Source organism: Chelonoidis abingdonii, chromosome 14, assembly GCF_003597395.2.
Source record: "Chelonoidis abingdonii isolate Lonesome George chromosome 14, CheloAbing_2.0, whole genome shotgun sequence".
NCBI lineage: Eukaryota > Metazoa > Chordata > Testudines > Testudinidae > Chelonoidis > Chelonoidis abingdonii.
Genome location: NC_133782.1, coordinates 35,407,066 through 35,433,566, shown reverse-complemented (window position 1 = coordinate 35,433,566; position 26,501 = coordinate 35,407,066). Strand labels below are relative to the sequence as shown.

The window sequence follows — 26,501 nt, the reverse complement described above, 5'->3', positions numbered from 1 at the left end:
CCTTGTACCTTGATGTATACCCTAAGGATAACTTGAGGCACAGAACAGACAAAGATACATGATTGAAATTCAAAGTGCAGAATTTGAATAACATAGCAAGAGAGCTGGAATCTTTGAACATTAGATTTAAGTCCTAATATCAAATATCCACAAATTATGAGTAATTGAGTTAACCCAGCTCAGAAAAAAAAAAATAATATTCCTAAACGTGGAGTCAGGACCTGTCAGGGAGAAAATCCACTATGAATACAGGCTATAATAATTCTGAACAGAAAAAACCAAAGTATAAAAAGCATATTAGAAAAAACATATAGAATAAGATAAATATTTGTTTTAAATGCAGCGCCTAGTCTACCAGTACACGTTAAGATCAATTTTACAGAATTAACTGATTAACACAGACGTGGGCTACTATCTTAGAAGAGGTCATGACATAAATAAACGTATTAATAAGAGCTCATTAATATCAGCTTTTTGACATAAATACCCCTCTAAAGGAAGGAGAAGAGATATGATATAGTAAATCAAAAAAGATTACAATTGAGAAAAGCGCAATTCGAACGGTATTAGCAAACCTTAGAAAAAATCCAGAGTAGCAAAACAGAATAAATACTTAGACAAGCTTAATCTGAATAAAGTAATGCTGATGCAGAAAGTAAACATAACAATCATATAAAAAAAAAAAAAAGAGTATAATTAAAAATAATATTAAATTTAAGCATTAAAATATTTTATTAAAAAGTAGCCGCGAAAAAATTTATGGATGTTATTTTCTGTTTGCCCAGCATGACTTGAAATCAGCAGGGTACAAAATGCATCCCAAATCCAAAAAGAGTCTAGCATGGCCATATCAGGAGATACTGTGATCTGATCGCTGTATGGGGAAAAAATCTGTCTACTCAAAGCTCCATTACGAAGATGAAAATGCAAAGCTTTTGGAAAAAAATCTCAGGCTACATACAGTGCTGCGTGACAGCCGTAACGGAAAGCCAGAGACTCAAATGGATGCGCATGGGAGGAGGGGTACGAGGAACTCAGCTATCCCACGTCCACAGAGTCTCCAAAAAGTATTGCATTTTGGCTGAGCTCCAATGCCTGTAGGTCAACACATGTCCCGATGTTTAGAGGAAATAGACTTCTCAATTACCTTCTCCAACATCCACAGTAAGGGGAAAGAAAATTTCTTGACTACTTTCAATGTACCAATCTATGCTACCTGAAATGCTCTGGTAGATCGATACTGAAGCATGTGAAGCAATGGATCTCTCTCTCTCCTTCTAACTCCCCCAGGTGCATAGATGCAAGACGGTATGGTCTTGTCAAGCCTGTGAGTGCGCACAATGCAATGATACTGCTCAATTACCTCTGAGCTGGCTGAGGTGAGGCCAGACGGGGTCCCTCGGGTAAAATAGAATGATTCTGGTAACGCCAGAGATGGGAAGATGGCTGGGTAACTCATCTGATTCATAGCAATGGGGGCTGAAGCTTCCATCAGCCCCGCTCCCCTTTCATGTGTACAGAAAAGATTCTGTACGCCAGGATCATAGTAGGGGATGCGGCCGCTCCACAAACGTTATGTCTGCTGGACTGTCATACCGGAGGTTGCCTCCCTCATTTTATCTCACTAGTTTTCCTACAAGTCGCTGTTTCTTATTCCTGCATCTTCATACTTCATGCTAATGGGGGGACACTGCTACAGTAGCAGAAGGTTGGGGAGGAGAAGCATGGTGGGTTGTGCAGGGGCACTCCCCGTGAATGTGTGTAGCTCTCATGTTCTGCCAGATGTGAACAGGCAGCTATGCTCTCTGATCACTGACTCTCTAGTAACACTGCCCCAATATCTTAAACAGGCCGCTCTATTTTAGAAACCTATTAAGAGTTTTACTCAGGAGTCATTCCCATTTTGCTTTTGCATCTGCCGCTCAGCTAACGGGCACCTATGATAACAGACATGTAAAGAAGAACAGATAATTCATCTATGCAATACTCAGCAGCAACAGTACAGAACAACTACACCATCTCTGTATCATGCAAAACAACATGAAGGCGGCTAGTGTAGCGGGAGTATGCTCTGTCCGTGGCTCCAGTACACATATGGTGATGCGTAAAAAAAAAAAAAAAAAAAAGTCTGAGGGTTCAATGGTTTCCATGCTATGGTGTGCAGGGCAACTCAAGAAAAAGGGTGCAAAATGATGTTGCGTTGCTTTCAGAGGAAGAATGAACTGCGACATTACCCAAACCACCCGCGACATGATTTTGCCCCATAGCCACTGGGCCCTCAACGCAGATTCTGGGCAGGGAAGACTGCGGGAACTATGGGATAGCTATGGAATAGCTACCCACAGTGCAACGCTTCGGAAATCGACGTTAGCCTCGGACCATGGACGCACACCGCCGAATTAATGTGCTTAGTGTGGCTGCATGCACTCGACTTTATACAATCTGTTTTATAAAACCGGTTTATGTAAAATCGGAATAATCCTGTAGTGTAGAAGTGCCCTCACAGAGAAAAGCAATGGTGAGGAGAAGGCTCCACAGAGCAGCTCCACTCTCTGAGCCCATGGTGAGCTCCGAGGAATATACCGAGGCAGAGTCAATCCGTGGAAGGTCTGCAGGAGAGGAGACCTGTGGAAACGAGAATTCTCCCTCCCCTCAGGTTACCCCCTTCTCAGGGGAAGGATTCTCCACCTACAGAGGCTGCTGTTTCATTGCCTGCCCCGGGGCGGAACAGCAGCTCTGTGAACTGGGCTGGGCTGAGTCCCGCACCGACCTCAGGCTGTGGGAATTAACCAGGGTTCCCAGGGGAGGCGGTGAGCACTCTAGCGCCATCTGCTCCCCTAGCACAGAAGGGGGAGAGGAAGAAATTCTCTGCTTCAGGGGGATCCCAGGTAGAAGGTGGCAGGAATGATACAGAACCACCAGGGCCGGCTCCAGGCACCAGCAGAGGAAGCACGTGCCTGGGGTGGCACATGCTAGGGGGCCCTATTCCGACTATTCTTGGGGTGGCACAGTCCAAGCGTTTTTCTGTTGTTGTTTTGTTTGTTTTGGTTTTTGCGCTTCGGCAGTTCATTTTGTTGTTGTTGTTGCTTGGTGCTGCAAAAATGGTAGAGCTGGCCCTGAGAACCAGCACTGCTTCACCCCTTTACTCCAATGGAGTTACAGCTGATTTACATCCCCTGAGCACCTGCCCCATTACCTACAATAGAGAGCATTTGATTTGCAGCAGATGAGGATCTGGCCCAGCGACATAAATGAAGATGTTGCTGATTTTCACGAGCTGGGGGTTTGATTCAGTGACTCCAGTGGAGCAACAGTCACTTTACACTAGCTGGGGATCCGTGCCTGCAGCTCCTTGGCCCAGCTGCCTGTCAGAAGCTGAGGCTTTTTGCCCTGAGCCCAGCTCTGCCTGTGGCACTGTGCTCTCACTGCACACAGGTAGTTGCCTGAGTCCTCCAGCTGGGAGTCAGTGATGTGTGGAGAGCTGCATTTCCCATCTTCCAGTACAAAGGAAGAAAGAACAAGGGGACTTGCAGCTTTATGATTCTCAGAGGGGTGAGGTAAATTTCTGACACCTGTAGCAACTGAGCACTGAGATGCAGTGGGTGCCTGCCTCATCTCTGCTTGATTTTTCTTTTCTTCTCAGACACATCATGTGACTCACACACCAGCCAAGGATCCTGTAGCAGCCTCAGCTTGTTGACCTGCACAAGCTGAACTGCTTTCTTACATCTGTACACCCCCAGCATAGACAAATGCACCCAGCATGAGGGGATTCCTTGGGCATATCTGAACAGCACCAAACATGACAAAGCAGGAGAGTCTAATGGCTATAATACTGGCTAAGGCCTGGGTTCGAGTCCTTCCTTCACCACAGGCCCTCTGGGGGCTTTGGGAATAGGGCAAGTCACTCAGGGCCATGTTTTTAAAGGGATGACCAGTGGGGTTTTCAGACACACCCAGGACCCCAACACCCATTGATTTCAAAGGGTGTTTGGCACCAAGGCACTTGTGAAAAATCCCACCAGGTACGTAAAGCCCTTTAAAAATCTGTCCCTCGTTCCTCAGATCCCCAGCCATAAAATGGGGTAACAGCACTTTCCCACCTCACATGGGTGTTGTGTGGACCAATGAAGTGATGGTTGTGAGGTGGGCAGACACTGTGGTAATATGGGAGAGAAATACCCAATGCAGGCAGTGTTAGGCTGGAATGGTCAAAGATTTCTGAGGGAATTCATAGCCCAATTTCCCTTGGATTCCACTGGGAGCTGAGCACCTAATTCCCTTGGGCTTCTTTGAAAATACTTTAAAAGCTATCTGGGTGCTTTTGTCTCCCCTAGACCCAAGCCCTGCAGTAGCTCAGCACCACACAAACATGAACGGATTTAGCCTGGGATTTTCAAAAGAACCAAAGGGATTTAGGAACCCATGTCCTGTTGAATTTCTGTGAAGTTTGACAGGTCTAGAGCTGTCTTTGGCTATCCCAACCTGGAATTCAACAGGACATGAGTTCCTAACCTGCTGGCCATGAGACTTCAGGAAAATACTATCGACCAGTGGTTCGTGGGGCAGCAGCTGGAAGATGGGAAACGCAGCTCCCTGCATATCACTGACTCCCAGCTGGGGTACTCAGGCAGCTACCTCTGTGCCGTGAGAGCAGAGTGCGTTTGTTGTATTTGAGACTTTGAGAGCGTGCATTTCTGTTTGATCTGCATGTGAGTGAGTTTGGTATTTGTGGCTAGCTTGTGTGTGTGAGTGTCACTGTGAATGTGTGAGAGAGAATTTGAAGTGTGTGTGAGTGACTATGTAGATGTTTGATGTATGTAGGAACAACTTTGGTATATATGTGATTCTGGGTGTGAGTGACTTCGTGTGTGTGTGAACTGTGAGTTCACATATGTATGAATTTGTGTTTGTGTGAGAGAGAGAGTGTGATGGGTGTGTGTGTCTGTATGTATTCAAAATACATAAGTAGTTGTGTGTCTAAACAAAATTTCAGTGCCCAGGCTGAACTGAGGATGTGCCTTTATATTTGATGATAATCGAGTAAAACTGTGGTGGAAAACTCACGCACAATTTTTCATTAATTCCTGCAGCTGTTGAAGTGAAACGCCATGGCCACCAGACGGCAGCACATGATCACAAGCCTGTTGTTCGCTGTCAGAACGGGGTAGGCCACATTTTTATCACATTTTCTTTTCAGATCAACCCAGCAGGGCCTGAGGCAGCGCTGCTAGTTCGCTCTCGGTTTTCGGTAAAGGGGAACCGTCTACTTTCAATGCAGTTTATAGTTCCTTGTGACTTGAAAACACAGGCTGAGAGTTTGAAACCAGCCCAAGGGAATTAGATGTCCGATTCCCATTAAAATTCATGCAGATTGAACATACACATTTCCACAGCAGCCTAAGGGAATTAGATGCTGAAATCCTATTGAATTTCAATGGAAGTTGATCCTCTAAATCCTCTAGGCCTTTTTGAAAATGCCAGCCTCAGTATAAATCTGAGAACACTCTTTCCAGGAATAACTCCTCTGCCCATACAGCGATGTTTGCCCCTATGCAGAGGGGCCAATGTGAGCCCCAGATCCCAGTTAAGTCCATAAATTGAAGGCAGAAGTGAGGGTTAAGCGTCCCTTGGGTTAAGTGTCACCCCAGAATGGAATTTCAGCTGGGTTTTCTGAAGGAGCCTAAGAGACTTAGATGCTCAGCACTCATTGGATTTGAATAGACTCGAGGTCCCCAACTCCCCAAGGAACCCATCCCAGACTTCGCCAGCCCCCACTCAGATATTAATAGACTGATTGATGGATAGATCCTAAAGTGAGAAGAGACCTTTGTGATCATCTAGTCCAGGGGTTCTCAAACTGCGAGGGGGGCTGCGAGGTTATTACATGGAGGATCGCAAGCTGTCAACCTCCACCCCAAACCCGGCTTTGCTCCAGCATTTATAATGATGTTAAATATATAAAAAAGTGTTTTTAATTTATAAGGGGAGTCGCACTCAGAGACTTGCTATATGAAAGGGGTCACCAGTAAAAAAGTTTGAGAGTCACTGATATAGTCTGACCTCCTTCATGAACATAGACCAGATAATGATCATCAGGGATTCCTGCACCCAGCCCATAGTTTGTGGTTGACACAGAGGAGAGATATCCAGTCATGATTTAAAGATTTCAAACGATGGAGGATCCACCATCTCCCTGGTAAGTTGTTTCAGTGTTTAATTACCCCTGCTGTTAAAAATGTGCACTTTCTTTCTAGTCTAAATTTGTCTCACCCCGGCTTCCAGAAATGGGATCTTATTTTGCCTTTGTCTCGTTCCATCTCCTCTTTGCAGCAAATTTCTGAGTACCATTGTGGTGCTGCCTTTTCCCAGAAATCAGAAAGAGGTTTTCATCTCCAGGAAGCCAGCTGTGGCAGGTCTCACCCCATTTCATAGCCCTCTACCCCCACCCCTATCCCTTTCCTGCCCGTGCTCTGCTCCTAACTTCACCTGCAGGAGTCAATTTCTTACAGTAGCAGAGAGGTGTCAGGTTTTTGTCAGGGATCCCTATGAATTTCAACACTTTGTGTGTCTCTACCGAAAGGGCAGAAGTATATGGCTGCGTCCCCCAACTCCAGAGTGTGATCCTCAAACTGACGGAGCTTTTGGATTTCTCCAAATTGAAAAAAAAATCTCTCCCCTGCCTCATTCCTCTTTTCTCCTCCAGAATGTTGCCAAGAAAGGAAAATAACCTTTTCCCTGTGGGACTGTTTGTACAAATAAAAAATAGAGCTGCTAGCCACAGTTTCATAAGTGCAGTCCAGGGAAACAGACACATGCTCCGCCCCTGACACTGAAGGCTGGGTCTGAGTTACAGCATCTTCCATGCTGGAGCCTGGCACAAGGAGAGGGGAAAAGAGAGGCTAGTGGGAGGATCCTGTCACTAAGGTGAGTTCTTGGTTCTGGGATTTCTAAAGGAGCTGAAGGGATTTAATGGAATCATGGAAATGTCAGGCTGACCTCAAGAGGTCGTGTATTTCTTCGCCTGGTGCTGAGGCCATGAGACCATCCCTGAAGGGTGTTTGTCTAACCTGATCTTCAAACCCTCCAATGATGGGGATTCCACAGCCTCCCTACTTAACATGTCCAGAGCTTAACTCTCCTTATGGTTAGAAAGTTTTTCCTAACATCTAATCTCACTCTCCCTTCTTGCAAACTAACCCACTTACTTGTTGTCCCACCCTCTGTGGACATGGAGAACAACAGATCATCCTCCTCTTTATTTAGACTCCTAGATTCCACTGAAATTCAATTCCAGTGGGATCTGAGCACCTAAATCCCTGCCTGAGAGCATCGCTTCTTGCAGAGGAGGAGGAGGAAAGAGGAGGAGGAAGGTCTGTTTAATCTCTCAGCGCCAGTAATGAAGGGGGAGGCACGTGGAGAATCTTTCAGAAATGGGAATTGGAATCTTACTCACTGAAAAGCAAAATCAGCACAATGACTGAGTCCCGGACCTTGGCCATCGCCTCAGAGTCTCGGCTCTTCTACAGGGCACTGCAGCTTTTCACTCCAAGCAGCCTGGGAAAGAGTCACGCAGGCGGCAGCTCTAGTCCTCCACCTGCAGCCCTGGGCAGAGGAAGGGGAGAGCCCTTGTCTGAATGGTGAAGATTAGAAATCAGGCAGTGATGTCACAGCTGGAGGTGTGAGTGACTCCTGCTGCTAAGTATGAACCTCCCCTCCTCTCCCCTCAATACCTGCCCTGCAGTTGAGCCCGTAGGTGCTGGAACTAAGGGTGCTGAGGAGAGGGGGGGGCTGCCACACCCCCTGGCTTGATGTGGTTTCCATCATATCCAGGTTCACAGTTTAGTTCAATGGTTCCCAGCACCCCACTGTGCACATTGCTCCAGTGCCCCTGGCTGAGCCCCCCACAGGCCTCACCGCATATGAGGGGGATGGCAGGAGAACTAGAGCATGGAAAACCAGCGGCTGAAATAAACAGGTGCGCCCTGTCTGTAGAGAGCAATGCTCCTTGTGCTGCGGCACCTTCTGGGGGACAACAGCCCGAACCGCAGAGAGACCCAGGGCCAACAGAAAACTTACCCACCATCTCTTTCCCAAGTGAGCTGCTCATTCCAAAGGCTGGGAACGTTTTTCCCTTTGCTGTCGGTGGATTTTTCCATTGCTGCAAATGCTGGATGATGCCATGTGGTCCAGAGAGGGGACTTTTCTCTGTAAAATTCCATTTCCTAAAGAAAAATTCCCTCCAGGATTAACCTGTTTTTAAATTTTGTGGCCATATGTTTTAAGGAGTGTTAAGCAGCAAAGAACAATACTAGGGACTCTTGGTCCTACATCTGCTTACATCAGTGAATGTAAACCCACAGTGATGCCAATAAAGTCGCTGCATTTGATAAGCAGTGCGGTCTGGTGGATAGCCGGCTGGAATGGGGTTCAGGGCTGCTAGATTCTAGCCCCGGATTTGTGACCTTGGGAAACCCCCTCCCTGTCCGTGTGACTCTCTTTCCACTTTCAGCCTCTTTCTCTCTCTCACTCTCATGTGGCTTGTGAGATCTTGGGGGCAGGGACTTTCTCTGTGTTTATGTACAACAGCTGGGGATATGGTCCACTGACTCCAGCTGAGCTATGATGCATTCACACCCGCTGGGGACTTCTGCATCTGTATCTCCCCCACCAAGCTGCTTTGCAGAGGATGAAGGCTTTTCCGCAGAGCCCAGCTTGGGTCACTGTGCCTCCGCCCCACAGAAGTAGGGGTCTGAGTCCCCCAGCTGGGAGTCCGAGCTGAGCTGAGAGATGCTTTCAAATCCTCCAGGTGCTCACCCATGAACCACTCGTCAGTTGCTTTCTCCCTAGCACTGACAGTCACTGGAGGCTCAGCCCACTCCAGGGGAGCTGCTGGCACCACCGGAAGGTTTGGTAAGCACCAGTGTAAGTACAGGTCACAGTGGAGACGTCTCCTTCCTGAACAACCAGTGACTCAGGTCTCTGAACCAACAGGGGCTCACAGCAGGAGACTTCAGGGAAATAAAATGACAAGATTAGAATGATGTATGTCAGAGTGTTACAGCACCTGCTTAACCTCATGTCTGTCTGTCTGCCAGAAGCTGGGAATGGGCAACAGGGGACGGATCACTTGATGATTCCCTGTTCTGTTCACTCCCTCTGGGGTGCCTGTCATTGGCCGCTGTCAGAAGACTGGATACTGGGCTAGATGGACCTTTGCTCTGACCCAGTAGGGCTGTTCTTATGTCTCTCTCCCTGTCTATATTTGTATCTATTTACCTTTCTTTCTTCAGTTGACTCTAATTTATTAATTCTCCTATCTCTCCACATCAATCTGTCCGTCCCTCTTCATCATCTATCCATACATCAATCTGTTGTAAAATGCAGTTTCCATATCTATCTATATTTATCCCCAGACACTCCCTCTATCTATCTGTCTTGATGCTCTTCTGAAGTCTTGAAAAAAGGAGGTAAGCAATGCTAACGAATGCTCCAAATCACTACAAATACTGAAATACAACAGTGACATGTCCAGCTGGCAGCCCCTCTCTCTTTATGTGCAGTAACTCTTAATCAAACAGAGCTATAAACGGAATCAAATGCTGCTTCAACCATTTCTGGTTCAATGACCCACAAGCAAAGCAGCTCGGTTGGAAGTGGGCAGAGTATTCTGAGCAGAAACTTACAGTAGAAGTGAAGAAAACCAAAGGGAGTTTCAGCTTCCTGGCTTTCAGTTGAATTGTGTTAATTTCTTGACACCTGAGACATATACACTGTCTGTCTCATCTCTGCCTCTGCTTGCTAAGCACCTAACCAAACTGCCTTCTCACAGCTTTGCAACCCCAGCACAGACACCTAGTTTAGAGCAGATCCACATGGACTATTCCATCAGCCTCAGCAGAGATAGAATGTCTTCAGGCCAGGATCGTGAAATATGTGGAGGCTGGGATGTGGGGGGTTGTGAATGGCTGTGTGAGTACGTGGGAGTAAATTTGATTGTCTGAGTGAATTTTGTGTAGGTGAGTGGGGAGTGGGTATGGTTTTGTCCAGAATATACTGGATTATACGCCTAATTTACAGGTCAAATGTCCTGGATGACATGAGGATTTATGCTGATGTTTGACATCAGTCTAGCAGAACAGTGGTGGAAAACTTCAGGACAATTTTATACCATCTTTCTGCATATGTGAATGCTAGATGAAACAGCCATTAGGTGGCAGCACGTCAACACAAACCTGCTATTTCCTTCCAGACAAGGACAGGTCACACTTTTATTACATTTTCTTTATAAATAAACACACTGGGTCCTCAAACAGTTCTATTATTTCACTTTTGGTTTTGGGTTATGGGTACCCTTCTACTTTCAATCCGTCTTATATTTGCTTGTGACTTGAAAATGCAGGCTGCAACTGTGAAGACTTCCTAACGCAGGCAGGTTAATTAATTCCTAAAATTAATGGGGATTGGGCATGCAGGATGGGATTTCCGAAGAAGACTAACAGAGTTAGGTGCCCAAAGCCCTTTTAATTTCAATGGGATTTGATCATCCTTTGAAAACTTCAGTTTCAGTATAACTCTTGGAGGTACTTTTTTCAGTTCTGCCTAAGCACCTCTTTTTATACAGTGATGTTTGCCCCTGTTCAGAGGGGCCAGCACAAATTAAATTATGCACTGAGGGTTGAACTAAGATTTACGTGGTGCATAGGCCTTTTTGCTGATCAACTGCACAATTTCATCTGTGATTTTCAAAGGGTCTGTGGAGAGTTAGGCACTTAAATCCCCCTTGAATTTCAATAGAATGTGGATGCCTAACACCGGGAGGAGCCTTTGACAATTCCAGCCTTCACAACCAGTGATTTATTCAGCAGGTTCATGGATCTGTGAGGCCAGAAAGGACCATTATGATCTGCTCTCCTGTATTACACAAGACAGAATTTCAGCCAGTGCTCCCTACCCTGAGCTATAGTATGTCCTTCAGAAAGAGAAATCCAGTCTGGGTTTGAACCATCCAAGTGATGAAGAACCCACCACCTCGTTAGATAAGTTGATGCAATGGGTAATTGAAACACTCATTCTGGAAATTTTTTGCTTTATTTCTAGCGTGAGATTGTTCAGTTTCCCAGCACTGGATCTCATTCTGACTTGCTCTGCAAGATTAAAGACCCTATGTAACCATGCCTTTGTGAGTCACAACTGAGGATACCAAATTCAGGACAAACTGCTGAGAAATAGGGCAAACACAACCCAGAACTGGTGGTTATTCTTTTATAAGATATACCAAACCAGCCACAAAAGTAAACTCCTGTTTCACTGCACTGGCTGACAAGAAAATATAAAGGCAGTTTCCTCAGGCATTCCAGTTCTTGTATCACCACCACAAACCCTGGATTCAGAGATGAGTGGTTCTTTACAACCAGTCTAATCCAATAACAGGTTCTTCTGATCACAAGGGACCAGCCACACACTCAGTTCAACAGATAACTTAGATCTTACCCAAAAATCACTCTGATGCTAATCATTTGGTATCTAAAATTTAAAGTTAGAAAGAAAGTTAAAATGGTTACAAAATCAATTACATTCAGTAATGGCAAAGTTCTTGGTTCAGGTCTGTAGCAATGATGGAATAAACTGCTGGTTTAAATCAAGTCTCTGGAGTCCATCCACAGCTGGGATGGGTCATTCAGTCCTTTCTTCAGAGCTTCAGTCTGTAGCAAAGTCCCTCCACAGGTCAGAAGCAGGAATGAAGACAAAATGGAGAAGGTGCAGCTGCTTTTTATAGTCTTTTGCCATGTGGCCTCTGCTTCCTTTGTTTTAAACACAAGCTGCCCAGTACATGGCTCGGAGGCCTTAGAGCTCTGTCCACAGGCATGTCCCTGCCTTGCTGAGTCACAAGGTGTATCTGCTTCTCTCAATGGGTCAGTTGTGTAGCTGATGGCCCTTAAGGCGCCATCAAGCAGGCTAGGCAATGCTGATGCCAAACTGTCTGGGGGTTTCACCCAGAAGCACAGCACAAGTTTGAAATACAGACATACATACATAGCTGTAACTCATAACACAAAGATGATACAAACATTCAAACAAGATTATCACATCTGGCAAATTATAACATTTTTGCAGATATCTTACATGTCATATCTGGCTGTGACTGTGTCCCAGTGAGGGATAGCTATGGCCACTCAATTAAGGTGAACTGCAAAGCATGGGGCAGACAATCCCCATAAATTTGGTGGATATTCAATACTTATAACTTCACATACAAAAATGATACATGAATACAGATAGCATAATCGTAACCAGCAAACCAGAACCTTTTCATAGACACCTCACTCGGCAACCTTTGTGCAAGATTTGCTGTAAATATATAACAGTGGTAGCAACAGTGATTTATATGGTTATATTGTAATCAGATAATGTCACACCCTTGGCTACCAGAAATCTTCTCCCAATAAAGGTCCTGTAACGGAGTTGGGACTCACCACCTGGCGCCTCCTACTGGTGCCTCTGTGAATTAGCTCTGTCCAGTGGAGTGCCCCCTCCTGGTAGTGTCCTGTCGTTATTTTGCCCTCAGTGACCGCTCTGGACAGCAATCTGAACTCAGATGCACTGTCCAGGTGGACAGGAAAAGCCCCGGGAACTTTTGAATTTCATTTCCTGTTTGCCCAGCGTGGAGCTCTGAACAGCACAGGTGACCATGCAGAGCTCATCAGCACAGGTATCCATGCAGTCTGAGAATCGAAAAAGAGCTCCAGCATGGACCGCACGGGATGTACTGGATCTGATCGCTATATGGGGAGATGATTTCGTGCTAGCAGAACTACGTTCCAAAAGATGAAATGCCAAAAAGATTTGAAAAAATCTCCAAGGGCATGATGGAGAGAGGCCACAGCAGGGACTCAGTACAGTGCCATGTGAAAGTTAAGGAGCTCAGACAAGCCTACCAGAAAACCAAAGAAGCAAACGGAAGGTCTGGGGCAGAGCCACAGACATGCCGCTTCTACGCTGAGCTGCATGCAATTCACTGTGGAGTGGAGGTGAGCTGGGGGGAGTGGTTCCTCTGCCCCCCCCCCCGGGTTACTTCCTGCAGCCCTCCCTGCTTGCGTGGGAGGGAGGGGTAGGAGGGGAAATGCAGTGCACCCGGGGGAGGAGGCGGGGCCAGGGATTTGGGGAAGGGGTTGGAATGGGGTGGAAAAGGAAAAGGGGCAGAGTTGTGGTGGGGCTGGGGAGCACAGAAACATTTTTTTTGCTTGGGGCGGCAAAAAACCTAGAGTCGGCCCTGCTCACGGCCCACCAGGGGCTTACCCTGAACAAGCCACAGACCAAGTTTGAGAACCCCTGCATTAGGCTACTAACCCTTTCAAAGAAAGGCAGCCAATCTTGGGTTGAAGGCATCAAGAAATAGAGAATCTGCCACTTCCCTTGGTAGTTTGGGGCAGTGGTTAATCATCCTCAATGTTTTTTGGGTTTTTTATGCTTAATTTGAATTTGGCTGGCTTCAGCTTCCAGACATATTGGTTCTTGTTGTGCCTTTCTCCACTGGATTAAACAGCCCATTTAGAATCAGGAATGTTCTCCCCAGGAAGGTATTTATACACCATAAACAAGTCATCACTTGACCTTTTTGATTAAACCAATTGAGTCTTTAAGTTTCACGCTGTTTGGCATTTTCTCCAGCTTTTGAACAATTTTTTGGCTCTTTTTGGCACCTCGTCCAATTTTTCAACATCGTTTTAAAATGTGGACATCAGAACTGGCCACTATATTACAGCATTGGTATCAGCAATGCCACATATAGAAGTAAAATCACCCCTCCTTTTACTCACTGCTCCTGTTTGTACATGAAGGACCACGTCAGCCCTCTTGTGCCACAGCTTTGCACTGGAAGCTCAGACTTGCTACTCCACATCACAAATTCCTCATGGGACTTCAGGAAGTTTCTACATCTTCTCCTGTTTCAGGTCATACAAAGCTCTGCTTGGAGGAGGTTGTGTTTGTTTGTTTTTATTTCAGGGGAAAACAGGAGTGTTACGATTGTGAATGTCTTTCTCCTTATCACAGGAGAGTTTAGTGAAATGGCGAGCTTTTTCCCACATTCCCTAATAAAAATACTTTTGAGGACCATTATGATCATCTGGTCTGATCCCCTGCATAGCACAGGCATCTAGTATGAATGGCAACATCCAGGTGAGGCTGTAGAGAAGCAGCTGCTAAGTTTGCAAGCCCCCTTATTAATAAATGTGGCTGGAGCCCAGCTGCAGAGCTTTTGCATAGCCCTGTGTCTCTGTGTCTCCACTGCACAGAAGGAGCTGGCTGCATCTCCAAGCGTGGAGTTGCTGATATTCAGGTAGCTCAGCTTCTTATCTGGAAAGAGCTGTGTTGTGAAATTCCCACCCTGTGCAGTGTTCTCACCCTGATACGGCATCAATAGGGAGGCAGGGCTCTGCCCTGGGGGCTGTCTGAACCAATGCAAACTGGACAGGACCAGAGCCTGTATCAGCAGGAGATCCTGCTGCTCTGCCCTTCCAAAGTGACCACCGATGTGCCCTGATGCACCTCCACTTGGCAGCTCCCCCTGGGTACGAAAGAGAAAATAAATCCAAGATGTTACAGAAACCAAGGATCATCTCATGTTACTGATTACGAACCACCTCCGAGCTGATGCCAATCGGCCATAGCTCCATTGACAGATCAATGGGCCACATCCCCAGCTGGTGAACAGCAGACATCGCTCCAATGGAAACTTGCACCATTACTTAGAGCTGATGATTTTTCCTTATCATGAATAGGGGACCACCTCAGAGATAGAATAGAATCATAGGACTTGGAGGAACATTGAGAGGCCATCAAGTCCAGTCCCCTGCACTCATAGAAGGACCAAGCACCATCTAGACCATCCCTGGCAGGTGTTTGTCTAACTTGCTCTTAAAAATTTCCAGTGATGGAGATTCCACAACCCCCCTAGGCAATTTATTCCAGTGGTTAAAATAAATGCTATTACACTCAGCATCTGGTTTCCCTAGCGCCACCCATGCTCACAGCATACCAGGGCCACCCAGAGTGGGGGGCAAGTGGGGCAATTTGCCCCAGGTCCCTGGCTCCACAGGGGCCCCCACGAGCATGGCTGAGGCTCCCCCACCGGCCCCACCCTGCCCCATCTTCTCCCGGATCCTCAGCCCATTCGGCAGCTTCTCGGACAGCTGCAGCGTGTCTCCCGCGGGGGCCTGAGCCCCACCCCACTCAGAGCCACGTGGTCAGAGGGCGGGGCTGGGAGCTCCAGGCTGAGCTCAGCTCCCTCCACTCAGCCTGGAGCTCCCAGCTGCGCCCCGTGACCACACAGCTCTGAGCAGGGCGGAGCTCAGGCCCCGCCGGAGACACGCTGCCTATGTCAAGCGAAGCTCCTGAATCTGCTGAGGCTCTGAGTGAGAGGGGGAGCCCAGGGTAAGTGGCCAGGGCTGGGGGGGCTGGCTAAGGGGTAGGGAGTCCCAGGGACAGTCAGGGCACAGAGAGGGGGCAGAGGGTTGGGGGGCAGTCAGGGGGCAGGGAATGGGGGGTTGGATTGTGGGCGTTCCGGGGGTCTGTCAGGATCAGCGGGGGGGGGTGGATAGGGGTCAGGCAGTCAGGGGACGGGAGCAGGGGTAGGTCTGGGTGGTGGTGGAGGGTTCTGGGGTATGGTGAGGGACAAGGAGCAGGATGGGCAGGGATTCTGAGGGAGGTGGGCGTTGGGGGGCAGGAATGGGTGGGGGTCTCAGATAGGGTCAGGCTCAGCTATTTGAGAGGCCAAGCTTCCCTACCTCAAAAGCTCATTCAGCAGTTTGAGGCTTGCGAAGAAGCGCAAGCTGTTAGCTTTTCCATTAGGGCTACCATCCTTTCACTTCTCAAATGCAAATTATAGTCTTGTATTTAATTTCAATGGCCATAGGGATGATTTCATGTCAGGGGAGGGTAGCCCTTCATTTAAAATTAGCACTGGGGGAGGGAATCATATGAGAAGAGCAATAATCCTACACCAACCTACCCTCTTTCCCAAACCTCAGGGGAGCCCCCCCCCCCCGTATATTTCCTGAGCTCCAAAGGGGTTAATTCCAGTGGTTCTGCAACATTTATTGTACTGGTGACAACCTTTCACATAGCAAACCTGTGAGTGTGACCCCCCCCTTATACACGTAAAAACATTTTTTATATATTTAAACACTATTATAAATGCTGGAGGCAAAGCAGGGTTTGAGGTGGAGGCTGACACCTCACAGCCCCATGTAATAACCTCGTGACCCTGAGGGTCCCGACCCCAGTTTGAACCCCTGGGGTAATTTAATTTTAAACACCCCATGTCCATTCACATCATGTGCTATTTTGAGCATTTCAGTTTTCACAACATAGGCTCATCCCAGATTTGGAACAAGCTCAAATGCTCAGTTCGTGGAGTATGTACATAAGCTATACTAAAGACAAACCCACAGTAACTGTCTCCAGTTTGTGAGGGACCCCGTGGAACAGTCTCTAGAAACAGATACATTGATGGGGTTAAGTCCATTAATGGCTATTAGCCATGGATGGGTGAATGGTGTCCTTAGCCTCTGTTTGTCAGAGGATGGAGATGGATGGCAGGAGAGGATCATTCTGATCATTAACCTGTTAGTTTACTCCCTGGGGCACTTGGCATTGGCCATTGTCGGTAGACAGGATACTGGCTGGATGGACCTTTGGTTTGACCCAGTATGGCTGTTCTATATTCTGACCTAAATGAACCCAAAGTTATGGAGACAGATATGAGTCAAGGAAGCCAGCAGAGTATCAGAAACCTGGAAAAATCTCTGACTGGATGGGCTCAAGGTGTTTGGTCACAAGCTGAGGTGGTTCAAAGTTTTGGTTTTTTTTAAAAGCAGAATTTTTTTATTGTTTCTTTAAACAATCAAACACAGCAAGCAGCAGATATTTGGCCACACAATTCTGAAACCTCAAACCATATTCAGGTTATGGCAGACTAATTTCAGCTTTTCAATTAAATAAAAAAAACCAACAAATTTTGAAGAAAAGCAGACGTTGTCCGCAATTTTTTTTCTGCTTTTTAAAAACCTCTAGTTTTCAATCCAGAAACAGTTTTGATGGCACATATTTGTCCAACCCTTTTAATGAGCTTTAGTGCCTTTTAGCACTAGCTGATGCTGAGAACCAGTGATACCTTGTAAAGAAGTTTTCTCAAAACTGGATTTGTGCCAAGATGCAGAAGATTTATTTTTCCCAGGGCCGCCCATCTGGTGGGGAGCAAGTGGGTCAATTTGCACCGGGCCTCGCTCCCCGAAAATATAGTATTGTAATTTTTTTTTATGGAAGGGGCCTCCAAAATTGCTTTGCCCCAGGCCCCCTGAATCCTCTGGGCGGCCCTGCAGCATATGTCACTACCAGCAGCGTGATCAGCTATACACTGTGGCTCAGCAGAAAAACTGAGCAGCAAGGTTCCGAAGATCAATTCTCCCCCTGAAATTTCAAGGCTTCAGACCAACATCTGCAAAACTTTACTTCCTGATCTTCCTGAGATCAGAGGAAAGCCCAGGGTGTAATCTATCCACTGCTTCTGCACGTAGGGTAACATTTTCAAAAGTACCTACGTCACTTAGGATCCTAAATCCCATTGACTATCAGAGGCTCAGGTTGCTAATGGACAGGTTTTAAAGGTATTTAAGCACCTACAGAAACAGCTCAGCATTGAGAAGGATTTTCAAAAGCATGTAGGAACTTTATTAACAGGAGTTAGTTACCTAAGCACTTTTGAAAATCCCACTAGCACCTATCTCCATCTTTAGGCACCTAAATACTTTTACAAACATGCCCCTAAGCCCTTTCTGAAAAGGGGCTTCTAACCCACTTAGGCACTTTTGGAAATTGTACTCTTTGATCCATCTGCTGGGATTTTCAAAGGACCCCAAGGAGTTAGGTGCACAACTCTCATTGGATTTCAATGGGGTTTGGGTGCCTACTCCCCTTAGGCACCTTTGACAATTCCAGCCTACAGTTTTTGCACAGGCTGGGGTGCCCTTTGTGTCACTGTGCCTCCACTGCACAGAGGTAGGTGGCTGCGTCTTGCAGCTGTGCCTTGGTGATGTTCAGGTAGCTGTGCTTCTCTGTGGTCTGGAGCTCAGCTCTGAGATTCAGCCCCCATGTGGCACGCTCGTCCTTGTACAAAATCCCCAGGAGGGTGGGGCTTTCCCCTGGGGCCTGGCGGTACCACTGCACATTTCTCACCGTGCTGGAGTAACTGCAGGTCAGGCTGGAGTCCTGTCCTTCAGAGCTGCTCAGGGAGAGCGGGCTCTGAGCCACATTAACCTGGCAACTTACACCTAGTGGGAAAGGGAATTGAGATTTATAAACAAAATGATCAAAGAATCAGGTCCCTCCGTCATCCCAAAATCCCAGGAGAACAGAAGAACGCATCATTTTCACATTATTCTAGCATTCATCACCTCCCCTGGGTTAAGATTTACAAAAGTGACTCATGATTCTTGGGTGCCCAACGTGAGACACCGTAGAGTCTGATTGTCAGAGGCTGTGTCCCCAGCCAGCCAGAAAAGAGCGACAGGAATGATTTGAGGTAATTTTAAGACTGTGATGCCAAGAATGACGTGTGCATGGGATTTCAGTGTGAGCTGTAGTCTAGGCTAATTAGCTTGTAAGGTGTCTGGGAAAGAGAATCTCCTGTCCCATATCTGGACAACGCCTTGCTCAGTGGGGTCCTGGTTCATGGCTCGGGCTCCTGGGCACTGAGGACATCTGATTTCAGCTCGGAAACATCAGTTATAGGGCAATACTCTAGTGTGTGACTATAGGAATGATTTAAGCCATTCTTGTAATAATTCTTAAAATGTAACTTTATCCCAGTCTCTCTGCATCTAGGTGAGAAGGAGATTTCTGAGTAACTGGCTCTTTAATATAGCAGACAAAGGCATGACAAGTGCCCATGGAGGGAGCTGAAGCTAGAGAAATTCAGGCTAGAAATAAGGTGCCACCTCTGTAATGGTGATTAGCCATTGGAGCAACTTACCTAGGGAAGTGGGTGGATTCTCCAGCTTGGAGTCTTTAGATCAAGACTGGATGTCTTTCTCCAGCTCGACACAGAGCAGGGGCCCAATGCAGGAATCACTGGGGAAGCTGCCTGCGGCGCAGGGCGTCAGACTAAATGATCACAATCTTCCCTTCTGCCTTAAAATTTATGAAACGGGGGCACCAAGAATCACTCGTCACTTCTGAGAATCTTGGCTCCCATTATTATCAAGGGGTTTAAACAGCCGCAGAACTTACAGTAAAGACGAATGACCAGGATCATTAGTAGGGCCCCTGGACACCTCTTCCTTGCGCTGCCCCTCATTTCTGTGACCCGGGACCTAGAAGGCTTCCTGGCTCCTCGTGTATTTATCACCTGCAGGATCCTCCGTCCTCTCCTGGAGCTTTTTAAATCTACTTGCATTTCTCCTGCTTGAGAGGCAAGACACCTCCGTTCTCACCCTATCAGCATCAAGGCCCTTCCCTCCCAGACAAAACACAGACTCACTGTAGAGACCCATGCAATTACCTTCCTCTCCAATACACGTCTTTCAAGGTGCAACGCTGCCACCTACCAGGTAAATATTTTGTACAGGAGGGCGGCCACTTTGTTTCACTGTGTCTCACAGCACAGAAATAGCTGGCTGAGTCGGCGAGCTGAGAACCGTCGATGTGTAGATGGCTCCGTCTCTCCCTTTTCAAGAGCTCAGCTATGAATTTTGGCTCCTGGGTAACATTCCCATCCTTATACAGGCTCAGCAGGAAGGCAGGACTTTCCCCAGGCAACTGCCTGTACCACTGTACGTAGGACACTGTTCCTGAGTAGCTGCAGGTCAGAATGGAGATCTCCCCTTGGGATCTGGTCAGAGATGGAGGACTCTGATCCACTTTAATTTGGCAGCTCACTCCTGTAAACAAAGGCAAATGGAGAAGCAACAGATGAGCTTGTTCAGTTCTCATCAGCCCCTCATCTTCCGCAGTGGTTGCTCCTTATCACTGTTTCTTCTTCAGCCAAAATAAATCAGAATCTCTTAATATTCTGGGCCTTGGTGTAAATCTATGCGGCTCCATCAAAGTCAATGGATAATAATGCTGATAATGCTGATAAGCAGCAGCTGAGTGCCTGCTCCGTTCCTGTGATGTTCAGCACAGCATCTCCTGGAGAATGGAGAGGCCTCTTGGGTCATCAGGGACTAGAACTGCTGGGTGAATTCAGCTTCCTGCTCTGGGAAACTGAGGCACCGGGCAATTAGGGAGGGGGTTTTCATAGGAGCCAGGCACTCAACGCATATTGCAGTTTTAATGGGATTCAGGCACCTGAATCTGTTGGTCTCCTTCCAAAATCCAAGCCTCAGTCACTTGCCCAAGGTCAGGCAGTCTCTGGTGGAGCCAAGAAATGAGCTCACGTCTAGTGGTTAAAGCACCAGACCTTCCTCGTCCCCACATTATTATTATCTCAATACTGGAGTAACTCAGTGCAACTCTGTGACCTGTTCGGTGCACAGGAGGTCAGATTAGAGCCTTGCCAGCTTTAAACTCCATGAGTTATCATTATAGCATCTGGAGACCCAGCCGAGATCAGAGCCCCTTGTGCCAGGCATTGCAGAGACACAGAATACAAGACAGTTCCTGTCCCCCAGAGCTCAACAGACAAAACCACAAACATCCAACAGAACTGAACTGCGCTGGGGGAGGGGCATTGTGCCGGACGCTGCAGAGACCCCCAGGAACTGAGATGCTGTTACTCCGGGCACTGTACAGACTCCGTGGCGAAAAGCCCCCACCCTGAGACACTCACAGTCTAGACAGACAAACTGCCCCTAGACTTACAGTAGACCTGAATGGACAGTATCACTGACCAGGCTGTCAGCTGCCTCTCCATTGCTGCTCCAGGTTACCCCTCAGCGCACTGAGGCCCAGGGATGGTGCTTTTCCCCTGCCTCCAGGACAGCGATGCAGAATCTGTCTGCAGCCCTCTTTGCTGGAGGGATCAGACACATTAATGAGCCCAGCCAATCAGGGACAAACCCCTAGTCTCAAAAAAACAGAACCATGCCCCGGAGTAACCCTTTGCTTCTGATGTCTTAGGGGAAAGCTGCCCTCTGCAGGGCAAAGAAACAATAGACAGGTGCAACTTTAATGACCTCAATCTCCTTCCTCTCCGTTAGAAATGCTGCTCCCTCCTGGCCAGAGATGTACACATTGAAGTGAATCCCCCTGTGGTTGTCACTGTTGGTACATTTTGTCTCTCTGTCCATAGTTCCCTTTTCGCTGGGTTTAACAGTCTGACTTGCCTCCCCCTGGACAAAGGGGTCATCCCCAGAGCTGGACTTCATGGGAATGGGCAGTGCCAGCTATGCACAAACACTCTGCCGCTGTCTCAGCCTTGTGTTGTAGAGGAGCAGTCTGTGGTAATCGGAGATCAGTCTCGGTTTAATCCTCAGTGTCTAATGGTCCCCCAAGAAAGGAGACTATTTTGTGCCACAGGTGATCGTTCTTTCTAACGTATCTCCATTTCTGTTTCTTATGCCTGTCTCTCTCTCTCCCTATGTATCTATAAATCCACCCATCACTTTTCTTTCTTTCTTTCTTTCTTTCTTTTTATTTTTATATTTTATCTTTTAGTTTTCTTCTTCCCTCCAAACCTTCGGCTCCTTAGACCAGTGGTTCTCAACTAGGGGCGTGCCTATCCTTGGGGGTACACCGATGTCTCTTGAGGGTACCAATTCATCTAGCTACCTGCCTAGCTACTTGCCTACATGCTACCTAAAATGCGCTAGCGAAGTTGGTACAAACTAAAATTTCATCAGACAGTGACTTCTTTATACTGCTCTATATACTATACACTGAAATGCAGGTACAATATTTATATTCCAGTTGATTTATTTTATAATTATATGGTACAAATGAGAAAGTCAACCATTGTTCAGTACTAGTGTGACTGGGACACTTTTGTAGTTTTAGGTCTGATTTTTGTAAACAAGTAGTTTTTAAGTGAGGTGAAACTTGGGGGTTCACAAGACAAACCAGACTTCTGAAAGGGGAACCCTAGTCTGGAAAGGTTGAGGGCCACTGCCTTGGAGGTCTTTCCCTAACAGGTATTCCCGAAGTGCATTTCCTCCTCAGCCTCTCTCTGTCTCAGCTCCCTACCTGTGCGATGGGGATCCTCGCACTGCCCTGCCTCACTAGGGTGCTGGGGTTTGACCATGACAAGGAAGGCGAAGCACGCTCAGAGATGCACTGTGTAAGAAGTAGGTTGTCTTGTGCCGCCAGCCAGCCTGACAGTTACCCTCCCTCTCTTTCCTGAGCCAGTATCTGAATAGCTAGCTAGATTTCCTGCTGCACATCTGTCCATACAACCATTTAGCCACCCTGCCCACTGCTTTGTCCATCCCTCCCTCTTGCTGCAATATCTGTCTATGCTGACACTCATCTCCGTGGCATGTGAGGAGGGACAGTAAAATCAATTCACACTTAGCCAGAGGTGAAAGTAAGCCAGTACGGTCCGGTATGGCGTACCGGCAAGAGCCAGTACACCGTGCAGGACTGTACCAGCTTCCGCAGCAGGGATTTAAAGGACTCTGGGCTCCCCGCCACTGCGGGCAGCCCAGAGCCATTTGAATCCCACCCATGGCTCCGGCAGCTGGGCTGGGGCTGGATTTAAAGGGCTCAGAGCTCCCCGCAGCTGCAGGAGCTCTAGGCCCTTTAATTTGCCCCTAAGCTCTGGGAGCTCCCAGCCACCTCTACAGCTAGGAGCCCCAGGTTGATGTAAAGGGCCTGGGCCTCCCAGCCACAGCAGGTGTTCCACAGCCTTTAAATCTTGATAGGGTCCGTCCCTTCTGATTGAGGCCACACCTCTTCCAGGTGAGGCCACGCCCCCTCAGGACTCTGGGAGTACCGGTAAGTCCTGTAAGTTCCTTTCACCCCTCCACTTAGCCCCCGAGGGGTCTACAAATCTTTGCACATGTATGCACCCTCTCCTCCCTGACAGGCTGCAGTGGATTTTTGACTAGTGCAAGTACACAGCTGAGGGTCCAGGCTGGAGAAGTGGAGAGAACGATAGTGGTGTCCAAGGACACAAAGAAGGAATCTCCCTGTTCAGAGCCACCCATGATCCTTAGTATCATGAACTGTGGGGAGCTGCCAGGGAACTGCTGGTAGCAATGGATGCTCTGCTCTCTCCCTAGTAATTGGAGCTGAATGTACTCTGGGCCGCAGGCCCCTGTGGGGAAACAGGGGGAGGGAGGCCAAAGGAGGTCACGCGTTTGGCTGGAAGGCTCCTTAGAGTGGAGGGATAGAGATGAGCCAGCAGGAAACAGATGGAGTTTTACAAACTGCACGTGTCTCTGTTGTGCTCAGTAGAGCTAACACAAAGAGATGGGACTGGGGTAAACGCAGTTCTTTGCTTGTAAATGCCAAGTGACACCAAACAATTAAATCCTACCTAAGGGTGAGGGGGGAAGTGTGTGTGTAAGAGACAGAATAACAAAGACTGAGTACAAAAGGGTGTAATACCTGGCAGCAGAAGGAAGTTCATAGGTGCTGTGGGGTCTGTCAGACCCTGGCAGGACTGGATCCCTTTGCGTAGAGATCTAAGTCTGAGACAGGAAATTCTCTGGGTGTGGGATGAATTCTGGGGGCCAGTCTGTTTATCTAGGAGTGTGCCATGTTCTTGCAGCTGTGTTGATCCCACGCTATTGGAGGGACAAGGTGGGTGAGATCACATCTTTTATTGGACCAACTTCTGCTGGTGAGAGAGACACGCTTCCCAGCAGAGGAAGAGCTCCGTGTAGCTGGAAAACTTGTCTCCCCAACAGAAGTCGGTCCAATAAAGGATGTTATCTAAGAGTGTGCATGGATCTGTCTCTGAGATTAAATGTGTGTGTGTCATGGTGTGTATGAATACAGAGTTATATTTCTGAGTGTGTATGAAGAGGTCGGTATGTCAGAGGTGTGCCTGTGTGTGTGATTTCAGTGTGTGGGTTTATGGCTGTGTGTTAGAATCTGTCTGTGTGTGTGTCTAGATGAGTGTATGTGTGTGTGTGTGTGTGAGAGAGAGAGGTGAGTGTGTATGTCTGTGCAAATGTCTCTGTGTGTGTATGTCAGGTTGTATGTGAGAATGCGTGTGTGTGTGTGTCAGTGTGTCATTGTGTGTGTGGCTGTATGTGAGAATGTCTGTGTGCATGTTACCAATCTGACAGTATCTGACCTGAATAAGAGGGAAAATCACATGGGAATTACTGATTTACATGTTGTCTCCCCAGAGAATGCTTCCCCATCTGCTAGTGTTGTGGGGCAAGGAAGCTATTTTGTATATAAAACCACCAGATCCAGGCAATTGGGGAAGGTGAAAAGGTGAAAATATCTATAATTTACCAGGTGTTTCTTCAAGGTTCTTCCTTACATTACTGACCCTTCTTCTCTTCTCTCACCTTTATTCTGTTCACATCGCTCCTGTTCCGGTCATTCCAGTGTGTTCTCTTCTGATCCGTTCTATTCTTATTGCCTCTCGCCGACTCTGTTCTACTTTCCTTTCTTCACTTCTGTGCTCATATCTTCTGGTCTGTTCTAACTTCTGCTTGTCTCCTCTCTCGGGTCTGTGTGCCCTGCCCCCACCCAGGGTTTTGTGACGGGCTGCCTGTGCTCACCTGGCACTGTGCTCCAGCATGCACAGATACACAGCAGAGTCTTCCAGGTGGCTGCTGTTCAGGTACAAAAAGCTGCTTTTGGTTTTGGTGTCCAGGCTCATGGTGAAATTCTCTCGGATGTCTCTGCAGCTAGAGGACAGGAGCGCCAGAAACCGCGGCTGGCCCCCCTGGGGCTGGCGGTACCAATGCACGCTGTACTCGATTCCTGTGTAGGAGCAGTTGAGCTGAATGGGTTCTCCTTCATTGGCAGCGGCCTGAGACTGCTCCTGGGTCACCGTGTATTGGGCCAATGCACCTGGGAGAAGGAGGTTGGTTTTAGTCCAGGTTTTCTTGCTCAGCAGTGACAGGAAAATACATGCATCTCTGTGTAGACAAAGGAGAAAACAAGCAAACGAAAATCCACCCTTCCCTCTGTACTGTCTGCCTGTCCATCCATCCACCCTTCCCTCTGCACACCCTCCCCTCTGCACTGTCCATCTGTATACCCACGGGCACCCATCCTCATGGTATCAGAACTCCTTTCTTTCAGAAAAGCCATTCCCCAACAGCCTGGAAATCCCAACCTCTGGTACCCTGCTCAGAGCAGAGCCTCGAATACCTGGAGCCAGCACCAGCAGCAAAACGGCCAGGCTCATTGTCAGGGACTCAGCTGCAGAATGAAGTGGCTGCAGCTGAACCTGGATGAGGTGAAGCTCTGACACTGCTCAGTTTCCAGGGGTGGCCTTCAGGCTGGAAGGAAGTCAGTACCTTCACCCTGTTCAAGTGGGTGGGAGAGGGAAAGGGTTTTCCTTCTGAGTGCACTGGGCCTGATCCTCCACTGGTGCAGATTAATTGGGTTCCATCAGAGTCATTGGGTCAGTTCCCCAGCCGGAGCAAACTGGCCACAGTTCCACTGGAGACCATGGGCAGATCCATAGCTGATGAAAATCAGTGGAGCCGCATTCAAATCCGGAGCAGCTGGTCCGGTTTCTACCAGTTAAGGCTCTGTCCCTATAATTCATGGATTTCCCCTATGCTGTGCTCTCTGGGTTAAGCAATATTTGTGTAGTGGGAGCACACCGACATCAAGGAAGCAAAAAAAAGGTGGTTATAAGCCACTGGCCGAAGAGAGTAACAAGGTGAAGTGCCAGCCTGTCTCACTAGCAGGCACAGAAATGTATCAGGATTTTTTTTTGAAAGGTGAGGGGAAGCGAATGCAAACAGAGTTTCAGTCAAAGGTGAACTGATGCAGCTGTAAATGGTTGGAGTGGAATAGCCACTAAGTGGCAGCAGAAGGTGAGGAATATGAAGATGCCTGATGTTACCTTAAGGCAGGGGCAGGCAAACTTTTTGGCCTGAGGGCTGCATTGGGTTTCGTAAATTGTATGGTGGGCATGTTAGGGGAGAGGATTGTGGCCTGGCCCCCATCTCCTATCTGCCCCCCTGGACTCCTGTCCCATCCAATCTCCCCTGTTCCCTGACGGCCCCTCTGGGACCCCTGCCCCATCCACACACACTCTCTCCCTGTCCCCTGACCGCCCCTGGACCCCCACTGCCCCATCCAACCCTCCCCTCATTCCTGACAGGCCCTTGGGACCCCTGCCTCATCCAACCACCCCTTCTCCCTGTCTGCTGACTGCCCCCTGCCGCCCTATCCCACACTCCCCTCCTTCCTGACTTCACCTGGCCCCTGCCCCCATTCAACACCCCTGTTCTCCCCCAACCACTCTGACCCCTATGCACCCCCCACCCCCCGCTCCCTGTACCCTGACTGCCCCCCCTCCCCGAGCACGCTGTCCTGCTCTAATTACCCCCCCGGGCTGGCGGCCCAAAACAGCTGAT

At 48.0% G+C, this 26,501-nt stretch overlaps 1 protein-coding gene and 1 gene segment (V, D, J or C); one reads left to right on the top strand and one right to left on the bottom strand.

Annotated features, from left to right (window-relative positions):
- The window catches only part of RAB2B (RAB2B, member RAS oncogene family), a 225,343-nt gene that overhangs the window by 13,388 nt on the left and 185,454 nt on the right, over positions 1-26,501 (top strand). The gene's annotated exons all lie outside the window — the stretch shown is intronic.
- Positions 24,677-25,315, bottom strand: LOC116828035 (T cell receptor alpha variable 41-like). The segment is given in 2 exon segments: positions 24,677-24,975; positions 25,279-25,315. Coding segments are annotated over 2 exon segments (336 nt in total).